The sequence below is a fragment of the Phocoena sinus genome, chromosome 14 (genome assembly GCF_008692025.1).
Source record: "Phocoena sinus isolate mPhoSin1 chromosome 14, mPhoSin1.pri, whole genome shotgun sequence".
Lineage (NCBI taxonomy): Eukaryota > Metazoa > Chordata > Mammalia > Artiodactyla > Phocoenidae > Phocoena > Phocoena sinus.
Genome location: NC_045776.1, coordinates 16,801,960 through 16,822,388, shown reverse-complemented (window position 1 = coordinate 16,822,388; position 20,429 = coordinate 16,801,960). Strand labels below are relative to the sequence as shown.

General features: G+C 45.3%; 1 protein-coding gene across 1 annotated transcript in view; it reads right to left on the bottom strand.

The window, feature by feature from the left end:
* Positions 1-20,429, bottom strand: part of ATP8B1 (ATPase phospholipid transporting 8B1) — a 111,955-nt gene that overhangs the window by 51,142 nt on the left and 40,384 nt on the right. The window contains 4 exon segments of the mRNA XM_032653939.1: positions 9,590-9,632; positions 9,634-9,663; positions 9,665-9,715; positions 9,717-9,793. Of these exon segments, the coding sequence (XP_032509830.1) occupies positions 9,590-9,632; positions 9,634-9,663; positions 9,665-9,715; positions 9,717-9,770 (178 nt within the window). The 5' untranslated portion in view covers positions 9,771-9,793.

Genomic DNA, 20,429 nt, shown 5'->3' with positions numbered 1-20,429 from the left:
TCCTGCCTCCCTCACATCCATCTGAGGGTGACAAACCCTCCTTACAGCACACCTTGTCACTGAAGCAGTACACTGCAGGGTATGAGCAAGGTAGGACTTTAGATTTTAAAATAAATGCCCCTCTCCTCATTGAGAATCTTTATTCTCATGGTGCTTTCCAAACTTGAATGTGCCTACTAATCACCTGGGGTCTTTGTTAATAGATTCTGATTGGCTGATCTGGGAAGAGCCCAAGGTTCTACATTTAATCAGAACCCTCGTGAGGCCAACTGGTAGACCTTGCTTGAAGAGCAGGTGCACTAGTGGATTAGATGGACTATTCTGTAATGTGAGGTTGAACCTGGTGGAATTCTCCCCTTGCCTCACTCCAGACCTATTGTATCAGCGCCTCCAGGAGCTGGGTCCAGGCACCTATGGAGTTTTAAAAGCTCCCCATGTGATTCTAATGCATCAGCAGGATTAAAACCCCCTATAGTTAGGGACTTCCCTGGTGGCACAGTGGTTAAGAATCCGCCTGCCAATGCAGGGGACGCGGGTTCAATCCCTGGTCCGGGAAGATCCCACATGACGCGGAGCAACTAAGCCCGCGAGCCACAACTACTGAGCCCACGTGCCACAACTACTGAAGCCCGCGTGCCTAGAGCCCGTGCTCCGCAACAAGAGAAGCCACCGCAATGAGAAGCCAGCGCACTGCAACGAAGAGTAGCCCCCACTCGCCACAACTAGAGAAAGCCCGTGCGTAGCAACGAAGACCCAACGCAGCCAAAAATAATAAATAAATATATATATATATTTAAAAACCCTAGTTAGTGTCCTCCTAAGGTGACTTCTATCATTAAACACCTACTTTAGAGACTCAGGTTCCAAAGTGGCACCAGGAAAGCAATAGCTGAGTTGGGTGTCCATGAGCAAAAGAGCTTCTCACTTGAGGTTCAGTCATAAATGACATTGCTCAAAGCAAGTTCTATAAAGTGAGACAACGCAGTCTCAACACCTGCTCTGTCATTACAAATCACTCAGCCAGGAACACCCCACACAGCCTTTAGTTTACAAGCCACCAGTTCCTGTGGTGTTCTTAAGGCTGCTGTAGTGGAAGGAAGTTTATGGCTGATTAGAGAAAGAAAATAAGTAGCCAAAGTAGAATCTCCACATGGGGTGTGGGTCAAAAATTCAAAATGCATCAAATTAAGTGGAAAACAGAGCTCCTCAGCATGTTTCCTGGATTTCCTAGGATTTCCGTATTTTAATGGACTAGCTTAATCTGTTTTTTGATTCCAGATAAAAATCCATGGATGCTCTAAAGATCAACACCCTTAATTCTGTATTTTTATCTGAAGATATCACTTTCACCAGCGATCTAGCTGCCCTTGTTTTGTTGATGCCACATCTGGTCCGAATGTATGCTCTAAGAGAGAACTTCCTCTCTGTGTTCTGAGGCTCTTGTGGTGATATCTTTAAGCCTTAACGATTAAACATTCCACCTTATATACTGTCGACCAATGATCATTTCGCCCCTGAACAGAATTTTGATCAATGAAATTCTGAGTTGGAAAAGATTTTTTAAACAAATGCAGTTTTATATTTTCAAGCACAGAGAGCCACCCAACCCCGTCAAGAAGACAGATCTTTGGGGGTGGGCTCTCAAGGAGAGAGAGAGGTGCGTGCCTAGCCTGCCAGCTGCTTGCAGGCATGTGCTTCAGAGGTGCCTAGAAGTGGTCCTGCAAGTGGTTTAGCATCGCCTGCACAATCTTCCTCACAGTACTGTTTGGCTTTCAACAAAAAACAAAAACAAAGATAAGACGCTAAAGCCTCTGTCTGAATCATCTCCAATTCCAAAGTTGTAGAATCAGAATTATTCAGTTCTCCTGGACATTAGTCGCATGTCTTTGCTAACTTCACAAGCACAGATGGTATGCAAACTGGGCAACTGTGTACTCCAGGAGCCCAGGGTCGGGGACGGGGGGTGCCTGTGTGCTTATAGGGGGGCTCCTCTCCTAAAACTGAACTCACCTCTCCCTAAGAATACCCAGTCTGGGAACTAAAGTTCAGTGCTATTACCGTATGCTTAGGAATTTAAAATTCTTAACGGTTCCCAGGGACGATGCTGCACCATTCTTGGTCATTTCTTACTTCATCCTATATTTCTAAGCTGCCAGCTACCCAGCAACACAAGTGGAATTCCTACAAATATCCAAAACTGGTCAAGTTCAAAACCACCACCCTCTCCTTGACCCACAAGGGGCTCCCCCCCACACTACTTAGCCCCACAAACAGCTCTGTTATTCACTGAGGCAGAAGGCACCTTCTAAAGGCAGCTGCAACAGTATCTCCAATCCTGCAACGTGACCTTGTTACCCCTCCATCAAGAAGAGGTGACTAATTTCCTTTCCCGTGAATCAAGGCTGGCCTCAGTGACTCTTCTGTAACCAAGAGCAGGTAGCACAAGGGATGCTGGCATGAATTCTGTGACCAGCTTCTACTCTGATGTCTTGGGACACTGGTTCTCCAGATGGTCCCTCTAGAATGCTCCCACGGTAGCCCAGCGTTATGCTGGGAGAAGCCCAGCCACGTGGAGGTGCTCCCACTGAAAGACCCAGTTGAGCCTTTGAGTTACCAGCTCAGATGCCAGACACAGGAGTAAAGAAGCTTCCCGATGATTCCAGGCCCCAGTCACCTCAGCTGTTCATCTCCATAGCTGAGGGCCCAGATATCTTAGAGCAGAAACAAGTCATCTCTGCTGTGTCCTATCTGAATTCCTGACTCACAGAATCTGTGAACATTGTGAAATGGTCATTTTATGCCAGTAAGTTGAGATTCTGTTTTATGTAGCAATAGATAACTGGAATATCCACTGGGTGTAGGGTGGGGTGGTGGGCAGCTAAGCCAGAAATTATTCCTCAGGCATCCTTTTCCCTTGTGAATGTCAAATCCCTAACATATGTCATGATCTGTCCCCTTCTCTGCACCCTGGCCGTCTTGTTTTTGATCCTCCCTTGGATTATTATCTACTCCCTTCTCCCCACTGCGGCCAATGTAGGATTTCTAAACAAATGTATGTACCCAGTGTATATTTATTGAGTGTCTATTACGTGCTCTGATGGAACAGATATGGCCTCAATTCTCATGAAGCCAACCGTCTACTGGGGAAGCTTCATCCCTACTTCACACATCCCTACTTTATATCCAAGGACATAATCATTAATGCCCGCAGGGGTGTGAAGGAAAGTGCAAGGGGCTCTGAGACCAGACAACAGGGGTCTGCTCCAGGCTGGGGCTGGGGGTCAGAGAAGGCTTCTTTAAGGGAGTGATGCCTATATCAAGCCCTGAAGGGTGAGAAGGAGATGGCCACAGAGAAGGGGGCTGCTCTGGTCGTGGGGAAGAGTGGATGCAAAGTCGTGGAGGAGGCAAAGACTTGCTTGAACCAGGGACTGAGCGTAGAACAGGGTGAATGGGACGTGTGAATAAGCCTACAAGTTGCAGGCAGCCAGCCAGCCAGCCAGCTCGGCCGGGAGAGGAAGATGGGGCCCAATCACACGGGCCTGAGCCGCCAAGGAAAGGAGATGGAATCAGATCCCAGTGCAGGGCCGTCTTTTGCCACCATGGAGATTGGACTGAAAGGAGGAAACATAGCTACGGAGCAGCTGTGGTGGGAGGATACCGCTGCTGTACTCTCATTTGTGTTCCTTTCAGCCTAAACTGCTGGCATGGCCCCCAGAGGCCCTCAGGAAAGGGGCCAAACTCCTCAGCACGGCCACTGCCCCACTCCATCACTGAGCTCCAAGAATCACTTGAAGTTCCCTGAACTCTCAGCCCCTTGGAGCTTTCCTTCACGCTGCGTCGGCCTGGTAGGCCCTGCCCCTGAGACCACGGGGACCAATTTACCTCTCACACTTATTCAGGACTCAGCGCAGGTGTCCTCACCTCCAGGAAGCCTTCCTTGACCAGGGAAGGCCTCTGAAGCGCTCACCTGGTTCCCTATTCATACCTCTGTTGAAGCCTCCGATGCTGTCAGTCACCAACACCCACCAAGCCTCTATGACAAATGCCCCCCAGGCCTGCTGCCCTGACACCAGCTCAGAATAAGACAGATTGGACCTTGGGTCCTTGGAGCACTTACAGCTTTAACTGGAAGATGGGTAATGTACAATCAGCATAAAGTAGAAACCAGTCGTTTCTAAGTTACAATGTGATGGGTGCTGAGATGGGGGGGAGTGAGATGACTAAACGTCTGCTCAGAACATCTTCATTCCCCCAGGCTGAGGCCCAGCTCCTCCACGCGCCACAGGCACGCCACCCTCCCTCCTGCCACAGACCCTCTGGACGTGGCGCCCTATTCGGGAGGCTCCTTCCTCTCCCCACCCCTAATTAACTCTCCTTCATCTGTCACTTGACAGCACAGGCATACCTTTCCACAAGGAAGCTTTCCCTGACCCCCATCCAGGGCAGACTCTTTTGTCACAGCTCTTGGAGCTGAACCACAGGTCAATCCATTAAAAGACCAAGTCACTGCATGAGCGAGGCTTTTTTTGCAACCTTTAGCTTTGTTCCTGTCGCTCTGTGTGTGCGTGGGTGGACTTTTCCATAACTACAGCTCTCTGTCTTCTCTGTATGAAGACTCTTATGCCTTGCCCGCCCCCCCTCCACAGGTGTGAACTATCGGAGACCCAGTCTAAGGTTTTATCTGAGAACCCACTGGAGCCTAGGAAAGCCTGAGGGTGGGGTCAGCATAACTGCCCACAGATTTGCCAAAAAAAGAGAAGGCTGGAGAAGCTTGTACTAACAGGAAAGGTTTATAAGATCGCAGAGGCAGGGATGACACTAAATCACCAGAACTCTCCTTAAATATGTGGGCAAACTCATTGCCGGGAAATTAACTGTTCTTCAGCCCATCCATCTCTCCATCCATCCACCCATTCACTCTGCGTAGATGTGGGGATGGAAGGATCCATTAAAATGAGTGACTCAGCAGCTTCAGCCTGGGGGGTGGTCCAGGGGAATCTGAATATCCCAAAAGGAAGTGGGAGGGTCAAGAAGAAGATCTGACGATGGAAAGATGAGAGAGGAGATGACGGGTGGGGGTGATAACAGCTAATATTTTTAGAGTATTTACTGCATGCCTGAAACTGTTCTCATTCCTTTACATTTGTTTTCTGACTTAATCCTCACAACCACCCAATGAAGTAGGTACTCATATCATGTCCATTTTGCAGATGGGGACACTGAGGTAGAGAGAGAGGAAGTCCTTTCCTCAAGGTTACACAGCTAGAAAGTGGTGAAGCCAAGGCTGAAATCCACACAGCCCGTGCCCAGCATCCTCCCTCTTCACCACCGTGCACACTGCCTCTCAGGGTCATGTACAGAGATGCGGTACATGAAGTGGAGTAAAGGGGATTAGCTTGCCAAAGGCAGGCCTGTAGACAGAGAACAAAGGATGACCTGGAATGGGAACATTTTAAGGGTGGAAGGAAGAGTAGCCAGAGGAAGGAGAAACAGGAGTACTGAGACGAGAAGGTGTCATCACCTGCCAGGGAGGCCAGCGTTTACTGAAGGAGACTTTCAAAAAGGTCAAGCGCTTCAGAGCAAACAGAGGTAGGAAGAGAATGGTTGACAAAAAGCTCACTGGACTTGGCACTGGGGTTCTTGGTGATCTTTAAGACAATGTGTCCCACAGGGGGGTGGGGCAGCCCACAGAGGGGAAGGACCGGGAGAACGGGTGGATGTGATGGTAGAGAAATGGGTTTTCAGAAGCTTGGTCATGAGAACAGGAGACAGGACAGCAGCCAGAGGCAGAAAGCAGGATTCAGGTAAGAGTTTGCTGTAGAAGCGGTGAGTGTATTTGTAAGCCAGCCAGCGCGGAAAGAGGGGAGAGTTAACTGACAAAACAACGCTGCCAACAAGGTAGGACACAGCTTTCTCATTCCATCCGCAGGCTCACAAGAGCGAGCCAGGGTGCACTAATGCAGAGCACTTATTGATTCCCAAGGACTTCGTCTCTAAGCTGGTTCCCGACTGGCACAGAATTACCCAGGGAGTTGACCTGGGGACACCAGGATGGTGGAGGGGTAAGCTACACAAACAAACCAGAAAAGCACCTAGAGTCAAGGAATTCTAGAGTCAAGGAGTTTTAGGAACCTGTGGCTAAATAAAATTAAAGTGGCTTCTTTAAAGTCTAAACTTTCTTGCATCATTTTCTGCTAATGGACAACCTTAAACTCCAATTAAAGGATAAAGAATTCTGAGTTTCTGGTCTCAGGGACCACAGAACCTTTGTGTCTGGGAATATCTGGCAGAACTACTGTTTCTCAGAACACATTCTGGGATATACCGTTCTTGTGTGTTCAGGAAATGAGAATGTTCATTCCATCAGATGGAAACATCCCCATTCGTTTTTGTCACCAGTTGCTCAAAGGAAACCAAGGGTAAAGGGACTTTAGTAAAATCTGTGGGCTTCTTTCTTCCTTCATGGCACATTCTAACAGCAGGCTTACACCCATTCTCGATTCTCACAGCACACAAGAAACATCCTTCCCCTGAAAAGCACTTGCAATGGTCTCTCGAAACACTGGCTTACTAAAGCTCAGTGGGGCTAAAGCATCTTTAAAAAAAAAAAGAAAACCAATTTTCTGCACTAAGATATGGTTAAAGGACTTCCCTGGTGGTGCAGTGGTTAAGAATCGGCTTGCCAATGTACAGGACGCGGGTTCGAGCCCTGGTCTGGGAAGATACCACATGCCGTGGAGCAACTAAGCCCGTGCGCCACAACTACTGAAGCCCGGGCGCCTAGAGCCCATGCTCCCCAACAAGAGAAGCCACCGCAATGAGAAGCCCATGCACTGCAACGAAGACCCACCAAAAAAAAAAAAAAGATACGGCTAAAAAAATGAACATGGTTCACACATTTTTAGACATTGCTCTGCTGTAATAGGCCTGGGTCCCCAGTGTCACTCAACTGGATGGTACTTCGCAGAGTGACTCACGCTCCAGTGCTCTAAAGAAGTGAATTCTTTGAAGAAAACTGTCCTTCATGTAAAATGTCAAGACAGACAGATTATAGTTAAAAAGGGAAGTCAGAGTGACACTGACCTTCACTGGGAAAATGCCCAAGTTAGAATATGGGAGAAAAATTAAAAGAGGGGAAGACGGATGCAGAGAAAGAAGGGAGGAAGGGGTGGGCGGTGGGGGGAGACGAAGCAGAGCGGCCGTAAGGGACACAGGGCAGATGAGGGAACGGAAGTAAAGAGGTCTAGCACTTAATAAATGCCCTCTCTGTGTTTGGAAAGGGCACACAGAGGTGTTAGAACAATAATACGTTTTTGGAATTCCCGGGCAATCCAGGGGTTAGGACTCGGCACTTTCACTGCTGGGGCCTGGGTTCAATTCCTGGCCGGGGAACTAAGATTCCGCAAGCTGCGCAGCAAGGCCAAAAAGAAGTTAATAATAATGATAATAATTTTTTTTTTTTTCCGGTACGCGGGCCTCTCACTGTCGTGGCCTCTCCCGCTGCGGAGCACAGGCTCCGGATGCGCAGGCTCAGCGGCCATGGCTCACGGGCCCAGCCGCTCCGCGGCACATGGGATCTTCCCGTACCGGGGCACGAACCCGTGTCCCCTGCATCAGCAGGCGGACTCTCAACCGCTGCGCCACCAGGGAAGCCCGATAATAATGTTTTTTAAAGTCACAGGCAAAGTCACTTGACAAGGGTTTTTGAAAACCACCAAACTCCCCTAGAAATACAAACCACCACTGGAAAAGACTCTGAAGAAGTCCGAGCTCCCTCAGTGCCTGTGCTCTGGGGGTAGAAATCTACAAGAAACATGACCTGTGAACTGAACAATCAGAAAGTGCCCAGGGCAGCCGCATGTGAAGGCAGAGGTGGAAAAAAACAGAGGTGAGAGTTTCCGCCCACTACGTGCCCCTCTGACATTTCCAAAGGCACCCAACCCCATCCCTTGGCCTTGTCCCGGACCACACATCTGATAACATGGCACCAACAGCAAAGTTCACCCCTAAAGAACTGCAGTGTCAGCTCATCAGATACCCACACATGGTAGAGATATGAAACTTAGAAGCACAGTGGGAGAAGGAATGAGGAAGAAACACATTATTACTATTTCGGCGATCAGCTAGAACTCCCCGTGCTAACTCGTCAGGCTACTTCAGCCTGAACCATATCCAGTCTGGACGTGTTATGACAGACGCCACATTCCTGTTCAGATTGGCAGTGATTCCATTGCATGGTAGCTCCATTATCGTGATTGTAGTGCTTTCTGCGTCAAGGCGGAAAGCACTTATACTCAATAGCTGAAAATTACAGCCAGAAATCCACAGTAAGATCTGATCATTCTAAATGTTTGATATGGAAAGCTGAGGATGGGAAAACAATAGACTTGAGACAGTGACCTTCCCAGGTTTTGAAGCCTGCGGTGGCAGGGGGCCCTTGTGGCACACGCACGTCCCCACACAGAAGAGCAAAAGACAGGCACCATCTGACCAGAGAGCAGGAAGAATCATTACATAAGTAGGATTTCATGCTTTGTCACTTTTTCTACAGGTGAAACCTGTTGGGGGAAAAAAAAAACCAGCTTAACAGGCAGCAGAATCCTGGAGGGAGAGACGGGCAGGGAGTGACATAAGGAAAGCAGGCTTCTGGCAGGCCTGGAAGGGCAGATCGGCAATGACAGAGGCTCTGGGGAAGCCAGATAAAACCAGAGGTTATTCTGATTGAGGCTGGGGAGAGGTGTATGTGGAGAGTCAGAAATAGAACAATTTCCTGGAGATTTCTGTGAATGGGGAACTGAAGTTATTTAGCTGGAATGCAAGGGACCGTGGAGGAAAACATTTTCAACCTGAAATCTGAAGCAGATCTGGGGTCTAAAGAGAAAAAGATCAGCTTCCTCATGGAGCAAAGGAAAAAAAGAACACCCGTGTTTGCCGGGGTGGGAGAACCAGCAGGGAATGAAACAGAAAAGCCACAAGGGAAAAAGCAAAATCATACAAGTCAGCTACGTTCTGTTACCCTAAATGACAGACTGTCTATGGCCATTTTCAAGAAACATCAGTAACGCTAGAGTAGTTCTGACAGAGACTGTATGACTCACGAAGCCTGAAATATTTACTACCTGGCCCCTGACAGAAAACGTTTGCCAATCCGTGGTCTAGACCCTGCTTGAAGCTGCCCTGATTCTAGGCATGGGAGCACAGTTTGCTGCCTCCTTGGCGGGCGGAGACCCCATAATTTTTTTTTTTTTTAACTGGAGAGTCAAAACCCTTTTATATTCACAAATGACTGAACCAAAGGTATGGGACTCCAAGGTTCTTGGGTGTGGTAACAAGCAAATTCTTCCACACTCAGCTTCCTTCTAAATGTATAGCCCGAAGGCAAGACCTTCTATTTCCTCTGCAGAGCTTGTCAGCTATGGTCCACCAGTCCTACCACACCGAGGACAATGTGTACTTTTCCAAGCGCTTCAAGTTTCATCTTAAGCTAAGAGAAGGAAGATGCCTCCTGGACCATCTGTCCTTTGCACCTGTTGCCACTGCCCTTGTGAGGACGGACAAGTACCTCATTGCCAGGTCCCACGTGTTTTACCTTTTTTTGAATGCTCCCGGTTTTCCTCTGCTTCTCTGTTAACCTCGATTCTGCTCTGGTTCCACCGCAGTGCCCCTGGTCTTCAAGTTCATCTATCGTTTCATCATCACTGTAAGGGACCACTTCGTTCATTAGGCTGAGAATCCTCCTCAATGTCGTTCTGAGTCTCTTTTTGTATCATTCTGCTGTCAAATTGGAAGCTACCTGGTTTAAAAGAAAGGGAAACCAGAGTGAAACATGGCTCATACCCAGTTTTTGGTTGAATTCTGCCTGCATTCGGTTACAACGCTTTTTTTTTTTTTTTTTTGCGGTATGCGGGCCTCTGGGTGTCGTGGCCTCTCCCGTTGCGGAGCACAGGCTCCGGACGCACAGGCTCAGCGGCCATGGCTCACGGGCCCAGCCGCTCCGCGGCATGTGGGATCTTCCCGGACCGGGGCACGAACCCGCGTCCCCGGCATCGGCAGGCGGACTCTCAACCACTGCGCCACCAGGGAAGCCCCGGTTACGACGCTTTTAACAGAACCTGACTTACTAACGTGGAAATATGCCTGAATAATGATCCCAAAGTTCAAATTATCATGCAAATAACAACAAAACCATTCATTATTGATTAAATGCTTGGGTGAGAATTTACAACTGTAATGTAGCTGCAAACTTTCTTTTTTTAAGGGTATACAGGCTTTAAGGTTGTGTTTCAAATCGTGGGTCTCTACCCAGCAAAATTAATTTCATTGGTTCACAACCAACATTAAAATAAAATGAAACAGATTTTAAAATATCAGAGTACAGCACGCATAAAAAGAGTACTGTTTGGGGAACAGTTTTACAAAACAGACCCATATATACATTTATTTGCATTGTGGGTCTTAATGGAAATGAATTTCTTTTGGAAATTGTGGCTTGCTGGCAAAGTTTGAAAACCACCGTCCTAAGATATCTGGTTTCTGCTAACGCTAATATTCTGAGCTTTTACTCTGTGATGCATTTAAATACAAGCTAGGTCCTCAAACTTTACTAATGACTTCTTGAAAGCACATCCTAGCCTACTGCCTAACTGCCACCACCCACTCCCTATATTTAAAATTTGTGTTTGTGTATACACCACTGTATAAAGTGACACTTTATAAGTGCCAAGTACAACCTCAGTTATATTTATATTAGGAAAATATTTACACTAATACCCCAGGCTTTGTGAGGACAGACATACAGCCTGGCATTATTTACATAAGCTTCATACCGACATGTACTCATCATCGTTAATAAAGGCAGCTCACATTTATTTAGTCTTAACTGCGTGCGGGGCTCCGCATGAAATGCTTTGTAAACATTGGCTCCTTGAAATGTCCTATACCACCCTAGTGAAGGTGGTATTGTTATTTGTACTCTATAGAGGAGAAAACCAAACCTTTGCAACGCTGGATAACTTGTACAATAATTACTGAAATTCTGAAGCAAGAGCAATTGCTTTCCAAGGAGACATCTTTTATAGTCTACGTTTATGTTACAGTTCGTTAGATATTTTCATCAAGTGTTAGTTGCCTTGAGTGGAACCATTTCGCTGGCTGCATGCTTTATACCAAATCTAGCATCTTGAACATCTAAATTTTTATAACCATAGGTGTACATCTAGGAAATGTTCAAATACTTATGTGAGGAATTTGTCCAATATTATTTAAAACAAAACCCAGAAGCAACGTGGATATCCAGTGATTAGCAACTGTGTAAATAAACTGTGACATCTTCACCCAATGGGACAGCGCAAAACAATTTAGATCACGGTGGGACACGTTTTTAATGACATTGCAAAAACCCAAACACATTTAGTTGAAAGGCGAGCTAACAATCCACATGTACAGAACAGTCCCAGTTATTCGCAGACATTTATTCATTTCCCCAAATTTCAACAACTGCCGTGCATGATTCTCAGTGAGATGATGCATGGAAAGTGCTCGATTTGGTATTTGGCCTAGAAAGTACTCAAACGTCAGTCGCTGTTATTGTTAACAATTATTTCCGTAATTAGAAAAACTGTGTTTTATAATAACAAATGGAACAGTGTGGGGAATCTATCCCTGCTGCCTTTTCCATCTCCAAAAATCACTTCTAAAATGCACCTGCCCCTCACTGGGAAGTAAAATATTAGAGTATTACAAAGTATGGTTATACTTAAGCCCAGGCGTATTCACAGTTAAAACCTTTAGTTGCCAAGTAAAACATTTTTCCTCTCTCCCAATTTTCTGCGGGTTAGTAAATGACTATTTCTTGGGAATTTACATGTGTTTAATTGGTCCTACTTGTGGTTTTATGCTTTAGCTAATATTTTAATATACTCCTTAAAAAATTCCCAAACTCTCAAAGGCAGACTTTCACCAGAAATTTTTCAGAACAAACATAATAAAAGTGGTGACCATTTATTGAGCACCTACTATCTGTCAAGCAGGAAAACCCTGCGAAGGAGATGTTATCTACCCATCTTTCAGATAAGGAGACTGAGGCTCAGCTAGTAAGTGGCAGACTTAGTATCTAATCTCTCCATTACAGGGGCATAGAAAATATTGAAAAGTCTGAAAGCATCATAGAGAAAGTTTCTTTATTGTAGTACATATACACAACTAAATTTACCATTTTAACCATTTTTAAGTATCCAGGTCAGTGGCATTAAGTGCATTCTGTAGAAACATTTTGTAAGTGATCATTTCGTTATCATTATTGCCAAGCCTCTCCGTGCTTATTTCCCATGTTAAAGTCAGACCCAGGGGGACTTCTCTGGTGGCAGTGGTTAAGAATCCACCTGCCAATGCAGGGGACACGGGTTCGAGCCCTGGTCCGGGAAGATCCCACATACCATGGAGCAACTAAGCCCGTGCGCCACAACTACTGAGCCTGCGCTCTAGAGCCCGTGAGCCACAACTACTGAGCCCACGCACCTAGAGCCCGTGCTCCACAACAAGAGAAGCCACCGCAATGAGAAGCCCGCACACCACAACGAAGAGTAGCCCCTGCTCGCCGCAACCAGAGAAAGCCCACACGCAGCAACGAAGACCCAACGCAGCCAAAAATAAATAAATTAATTAATTTTTTAAAAATTGGATCCAGGAAATTCCCTGGCGGTCCAGTGGTTAGGACTCCGTGCTCTCACTACAGAGGGCCTGGGTTCAATCTCTGGTCAGGGAACTAAAATCCCACAAGCCACATGGTACGGCCAAAAAACAAAAAACAAAAAACAAAAAGATGGAAGATGGAATCCAGTCCCAATCCAGTCCTTCGAGGTTGAAGGAGGAGACAAACAAAAAGGAAGCGATTTACAACCACAAGCACGGGATCCAAAGAAAGCAAACCACCGCACAATCAAGCAACTCACCAGCCGAACACCTGCCACAGGCCAGATCTGGGCGGCTGACTTGGAAGGCTGGGTGGGGACCTCTAAGCTGAGCAGGAAGTTCTCTGCTGTACGTATGTGAGTGTAATGCAGACACTCATGGAATAGTTTAGCTCTGCCATCTTAGGCTACCAAAGAAAAGTTAGCTAGAAATCATTTCTTGGAAGCCCTAGGTGACATAAAGCAGCTTTCCAGGTCTAAACCATGATCTCTGTAAAGCAGGCACTACATACATGGATTTGGAAACTTTGTAATGTCTCTTCCCATTACTGCAGCACGTCACAGACACCTGTGCATTTATTCAACCTCCACTGGGTACCTGCTCGGTGCAGACTGTGACCGGAGGCACTGGGAACCAAACCATTGTCCAAGTTATTGAGGGATACGGGTAAGTAAATTATGTGTGACAGCCTCAGGACACAGCAAGGCCTGTCATTTCTCCGCAAACACATTCCTCCAACCCATTTCTTCCTCTCCATCTCCACGGCCACCACCCTAATGCAGGCACCACCATTTCTCTCCTGAAATGCTGCAGGTGGAGTCTAAGTCTAACAGGACTTCCCACAATCCACTTCCACCCGGCCACCAGAGTCATGCCACTCTCCTGCTTAGACCCTTCCTATGGGTCATGGACTGAACTGCCTCCCCCTAAAATTCAAAGATTGAAGCCCTAACCCGCAACACGACTGTGTTTGAAGATAGGGCCTTTAAAGAGGTGACTGAGGTTAAATAATGTTATACGGGTGGGGCCCCAATCCAACGGGTCTCACGTCCTTATAAGAAGAGGATAAACCACCCAAGAGCTCTCTCTTTCCGCACGTGCACAGAGGAAAGGCCATATGGGGATGCTGCAAGACGGCGGCCAAGGAGAGAGGACTCTCCAGAAACCACACAGGAGGCACTTTTGACTCTGTCCTTTGGAGACTTACAGTCTAGACAGGAGTCAGCAACTTACAGCCTGAGGGCCAGATTTGGCCAACCATCTGTTTTTGTAACTAAAGTTTTATTAGAACACATCCTTGCTCTTTCCTTTATGTACTGTTTATGGCTGATTTTGCACAACAGAAGAGTTGAATAGCTGTGATAGACACCGGATGGCTTCAGAGGCTAAAATATTTACCATCTGGCCCTTCACAGAAAAAAAAGTCTGTTGACCCCTAAACTAAAAGATAATAAGAGACAGCAACAAAAGAAGTGGTCGATATCAAATGCCCATGGTCACATAAAATCATTATTGACCCAGATAAATCATGCATGCTTTGGGAATGTGAAATAAACCACCAGGTGTAGTGGTGGGGGAAATGTCCCTAAATCGTACAGTTGCCCTATTGATTGGGAATGGTACTATTTCAACTGCTGCATAGCTGTTTAACTAGAAAAGACACGCAATTCCAAACGCCTGAGGTAACAGCACACCATCATCTCCCGTTTCCTGTGAAGAAGCTGTGGTCACGCATCTGCCAATACCCAGTTCAATGCAGTATTTCATCATTAATCCATGTGCTTATAATCTCGACATTGGATATAAATGTGAATAAATATTAGAGCAAGGAAGCAAAAGATTTATCAGGATTTTTAAAAAGTCATCAATGTGATTTAGCATTCAAGGATTCTTCTGGTCACATGATCTTAGGAAAATGTCCTCAGCTCCTGGTCAGGCTGAAAAGCAGCATGATTAATTGGAAAGAACATAGGTCTGGATTCAAACCACGGCTCTACCGTTCACCACTTTATTACCATTTTGGAAGCTCATTTTTCTCATCTGTTAAAAAAAGGGCGGAGGAGGAAGATGCCTTATTTCCCATCCTGCCTTCTGCAGTATTCAGCCCTCTTGGTCATAATCCCCAGAAGACAGGAGGGGTAAACGGCAGGATTTCCAAATCTGAACCACTAACATCTATCACTTGCCATCTTTAGATAATTGGCTCTGAAATGCTTGTGAACTGAATGAATTCATGAAATTCTCTGTTCCCTTTGTGGAGGAGGGGGTCTGAAGGAGAGAGAGGGAAACCCAGGTACAAAGAAATACCTTTCTGCCTTTGCAAGAAAACTCTGAAGTCAGAAGTAATGAAAGCACAAACTTTTGTTGCTATCACAAGGTTTCTACATTCAAATGAAGGGCAAGGAGGAACGAAAAAAGTTGAGTTCTGCCACTGCTAGGGTCTGATCTGTACACATAACACAACTCAGAGGCTGGGGAAGGCCAAGAGTCCCCGATCAATGATATCCCTGGGGTATAAACTGATTCATGTCCGGGATGACTCCAGCCTAAGCAGGAAGTAAGATTCACAATATTCATTTTTGTTCATTCTTCATCATCTTTTTTATGGCTCTTTAAAGTCCTCAACAAGAAAGGGTATTTCTGAAATGGAATTTTCCTCATTTCATTTGCCTATTTTTTTTATTATTATTATAGATAATGCAAAGTATTTAACATATCTCACGATACAATAAATTTGTGTATTATATTTCTATATGCTCTATGCTATCTATGCATGTTTTAGTTATATGTTTCATACTAAATATAATAAATTACAACTCCGGGGGACTTCCGTAGTGGTCCAGTGGGTAAGAACCTGCCTTCCAATACAGGGGATGCAGGTTCAATCCCTGGTTGGGGAACTAAGATCCCACATGCCACAGGGCAACGAAGCCCGTGTGCCACAACTAGAGAGCCCGTGTGCCACAACTAGAGAGCCCTGTGCCACAACTAGAGAGCCTGCATGCCACAACTAGAGAGCCCCCATGCTGCAACTACTGAGCCCATGCACTCGGGAGCCCACACACCACAACTAGAGAAGCCCGTGTGCCACAACTACAGAGAAGCCTGCGTGCCGTGACAAAGACCCAGCACAGCCAAAAAATACAAATACATAAATAAATAAATTACAACTCTGGCAGGCAGAATCTAAGATGCCTCCAATGATCCCACCACCTGGTGTTCATGCTCTTGTGTGATCCCCTCCCCGTGAGAATGGACTGGACATAATGCCTTGCTTTTTTTTTTTTTTTTTAAACATCTTTATTGGAGTATAATTGCTTTACAATGGTGTGCTACTTTCTGCTTTATAACAAAGTGAATCAGCTATACATATATAATGCCTTGCTTTTAACCAACAGAATGGGGTGTCTTGTGCGTGATTAGATTATAAGAGGCTGTGACTTCCTTGTTGCCAGCCAGCTCTCGTCCCCTCACCCCTTCCTGGCTTTGATGAAGCAGCTATCCTACGGAGAGGCTCATATGGAAAGAAACTGAGTGGGCATCTGGCCAATAGCCAGCAAGCAACTGGGGTCCTCAGTCCAACAACCCTTAAGGAAATGAATTTTGTACACGTACAGCATTGTGACTATAGCTAACAATACTGTATTGTATAGTTGAAAGTTGCTAAGAGAGTAGATCTTAGAAGCTCTCATCACACACAAAAGACTGTAACCATGTGAGATGATGGATATTAACTAAACTTACTGTAGTAATCATTTCACAATATATACATACAGCAAATCATTCCGTTGTATACCTTAAACTAATGCAATGTTATAGGTCAATGATATCTCAAAAAACCAGAACAAATAAGCACATTTTTTGAATTTAAAAAAAAAGGAAAGGAATTTTGGCAACAACCACAGGAACTGGGAAGTGGACCCTTTCTCAGTCCAGCCTTCAGATGAGACCCCAGCCTGTGCTGACGCCTTAACTGCAGGCTTGTGAGAGACCCTGAAGCAGAGGAATCAGTTAGGCAGTGGTCAGATTCCTGATCCACAGAAACTGTAAGACAACATACATGTTGTTCTACGTTTTGGAGTAATTTGTTGTGCAGCAATAAATAACTAACACACATATCATTAATCACAAATAATAAGAATTCTATGGTAAGACACCTAATATGGCTGGTATTATTTCCAAGTAATTCCAAAGAAGAGTCCCATCCAAGAGCCAGCAGAAATCTCTATTATCCTATAGTCAGTCCAGACACATGCCACATACTGTCTGGAATCTACTCAACACTCTTTTTTTTTTTAATTAATTTTTTTATTGGAGTATAGTTGATTTACAATGTTGTGTTAGTTGCTCAATACTCTTGAGAGTAAAATCTGATAAGCTAGACGACCATTGTAATTAGACCAAAAAAACTCATGAACCAACAGTAATAAAACCTACCTAAAGCAGCCGCATAGCACAGGGAGATCAGCTCGGTGCTTTGTGACCACCTGGAGGGGTGCGATAGGGAGGGTGGGAGGGAGGGAGACGCAAGAGGGAAGAGATATGGGAACATATGTATATGTATAACTGATTCACTTTGTTATAAAGCAGAAACTAACACACCACTGTAAAGCAATTATACTCCAATAAAGATGTAAAAAAAAAAAAAACCTACCTAAGATCTAGATTAAATTCAAACTTTATACTGTTCTAGAAACAATACAGTTACTGTTCCTAGGACAAATGGGGTTATAATTTTTATTTCCTCCCAAACTGAAGCCTAGAAAACCTAGAAGCCTGGGATAACTAACACAAAACTGAGGGACCATTAATATCACCGTTGTAGGGACAATTCAGCCAGGGCCTTTACTCATGATAGAAAAGGCTTCTCTGGGGCCACAGCTTTATCCTCTGTTCCTCTGAAAGTCCACCTAGAGCCCTTTGCCACAAAGGAAGACCGACCTCCAGTTCACATCACGCACCTCTGACGGCTACCATTTAAAAAGGTGCAGGGGAAACCTCAAAACTTTGACCTCTCGAGAAGAGTGGTTTTTTCCATTCTCCTGATAAAACTTAAAGGATTTCTTGGTGATACTGTCATCCCAACTCTGTCATGGGCTCCCCAGCATAGCCTAGTAATGATGACTGCTTCCTGTTACCACCAGGTTGCCCCTTACCGTTCACTCCTAAGTATTTGCACATACATCCTCTTTCACAATTGCCGTGGAATTATTCTGAGACAGGTGGCCAGGTGCTATCATTGCCATTTTACCAATGAGAAAACTAAGGTGGTTAAGGAACCCTCCCAAGGTTATTTAGCTCCTAAGCGGTAACATAGATTGGATGCAGGCCCCCTTACCGCATCCCTGGCTCTGTGCTAGGTGTGGTGCAGTACACACACCGGGGCTTCAGAGTGGAATTCAAGCTCCATCCAGGAAGCATCAGAGCCCGCTCCCCGACTGCAAGTGGCAAGTGCTTTCCTTGTCTACAGACCAACTTAGAGCCTCCTAAGTCACAAGAAAAACATAAGCAAAGGAAATGGAAAACGTGACAAACTAAAGCCAACTCTGGGGTCTACAGACAGGTCTCTCCTTCACGGCTGAGTTGTAAAATTTTAAAAGCTTCTCCCTTGGGCTTCTCTGGTGGCGCAGTGGTTGAGAGTCCGCCTGTCAATGCAGGGGACACGGGTTCGTGCCCCGGTCTGGGAAGATCCCACATGCTGCGGAGCAGCTAGGCCCGTGAACCATGTGAGCCCGTGCGTCCGGAGCCTGTTCTCCACAATGGGAGAGGCCACAACAGTGAGAGGCCCGTGTACCGCAAAATAAAATAAAATAAAATAAAAAGCTTCTCCCTTTATGTCACATTAGAGTGTATGGAAATCAATAATCATTTCCTAGCTGTTATGAGCTGGGCAATGTGTGGGAATCACAGAGCGGAGCAAGAACTCTGCATGGATGGGAGAGACATTTTCAGGAATGAGGAACAGGTAGAGTGAAAACAGTGGCAGGAAAGTAAATATAAGGCACCTGCCCGGCTGAAAGATTTGGGGGGGATCGGGGCAGCACTCATGAAAGGCTGGTTGGAGTCATCTTCCCCCGCCTACCAGGACCTGACAAGGCTTTATTCCAGGCAGTGGACAGAAGCACTAAACGTATCTGCAAGGAGAGACATCCGATCTGCCCAGTGCTTCAGCAGGATGAATCTGATAGCGGAGGGAGTGTGGGTGGCCAGGAAGGTGAGAGCCAGGCAGGGAGACCATCCAGGGGTCACAGTGGACACTGAGAATCTCCCAGGCACGCCTGTCACCGGTAAAGCCAAGCAGTTCGGCCCTATTACCTCTGTGGCCACATTCAGCAAGAGCGCTCAGCGTGTGAAGGTAGCCGCTGCCAGAAGGAACACAGGCCCGAAACAGGGTGGTGGCAACTAGAAAAATGTGTTTCAAATTAAGATTGGGTGGGGCTGCCATTCTTTTGTCTGGAAAACTAAGAAAAATAAACAGAAGACTAGAATGGATTCCTGTAGGATAATGCCAGAATTCCCCACAGGTTGACTTTGGAGCACAGCTTCAATCCACAGTGTGTTGTGATAATAAATACTGAAAGTTACCAGGAGAAAAACATTGTTATTGTTACATTCAGGCGTCATCCTTACTTGTTAGGGACAATGGTCCCATTTTACTTCATTACTATTGCCTCTGTGATTAGGTTTTTCACTTCTATTCGTTCTTAAATAATACAAAATCATTGGGGCTTTATATCTGACAGTTGCCTGGAAGCCAAACCTCCAAGGTGAAATAAAAAGTTAGTCTGTCGAGTTGAATTAATTTTAATGTTTGAAGAGTCACCGGCCTATTGATGGATGGATGTAATTAACAGAAAGGTTACACTACAGGATACAGGAATCAGCAGAATCTTGCAGAACTGAATATAAATCTTAAACTTTTCATTCTACAAAGAGACAATGTGTATTCCCCATTCAGATTCAATAGGAACTGCTTGTTTGAATAAAAGGAAAGAAAAAGGTCTGATGTAACAAGTAAATGGGAACACACACAGGAAAAGATTACTCTTACTAGCAATCAAAGAGGGGCAAACTGATGAAAACGTAAGACACCATTTTATGCCTATTAAGTTAACAATATTCAATCTAGTGCTGGGCAGTTGTAAAGCTGAGTGAATTCCCTCTCTCTCTCTCTCTCTCTCTCTCTCACACACACACTCACACACACTCACACACACACACACACACACACACACACAGGCCTCCTGCTGCTGACATTGAAATTGGTACATTCCAATGGAAAACAATACAGCAACACTTTATGTCCCAATAACACTAAAGATATTTATAACGTGTGACCCAATAATCTCATTTATAGAAACATTTCCAACAGAAACAATTCAACAAGTAAAATAACTCTATTCACAGAAAAATTTTGGATTGTTGTCGTCAGCTATATAAAGCAGGAATAGAAACCATCTGAAAGCCCATCAGGATAATGGTTTTATAAATTATTATCTTAGAGTATCCATTAAAAATGACAGTCCTAGAAACATAGGAAATGCTTTAAATACAACATTAAATTGGGGGAAAGACAGAAATCATAATTGTGTCCTATTACTGCAGCTTTGTAAATAACACATACATGTGTATTTTGGAAAAGCATTTTTGCTCTGGAAGAAGAAACCCACTGTGTGTTTTTCTTCTAAAGTAATCAACAATTGATAATACCTACCCACCCTGATATCTGAAGACTGTTC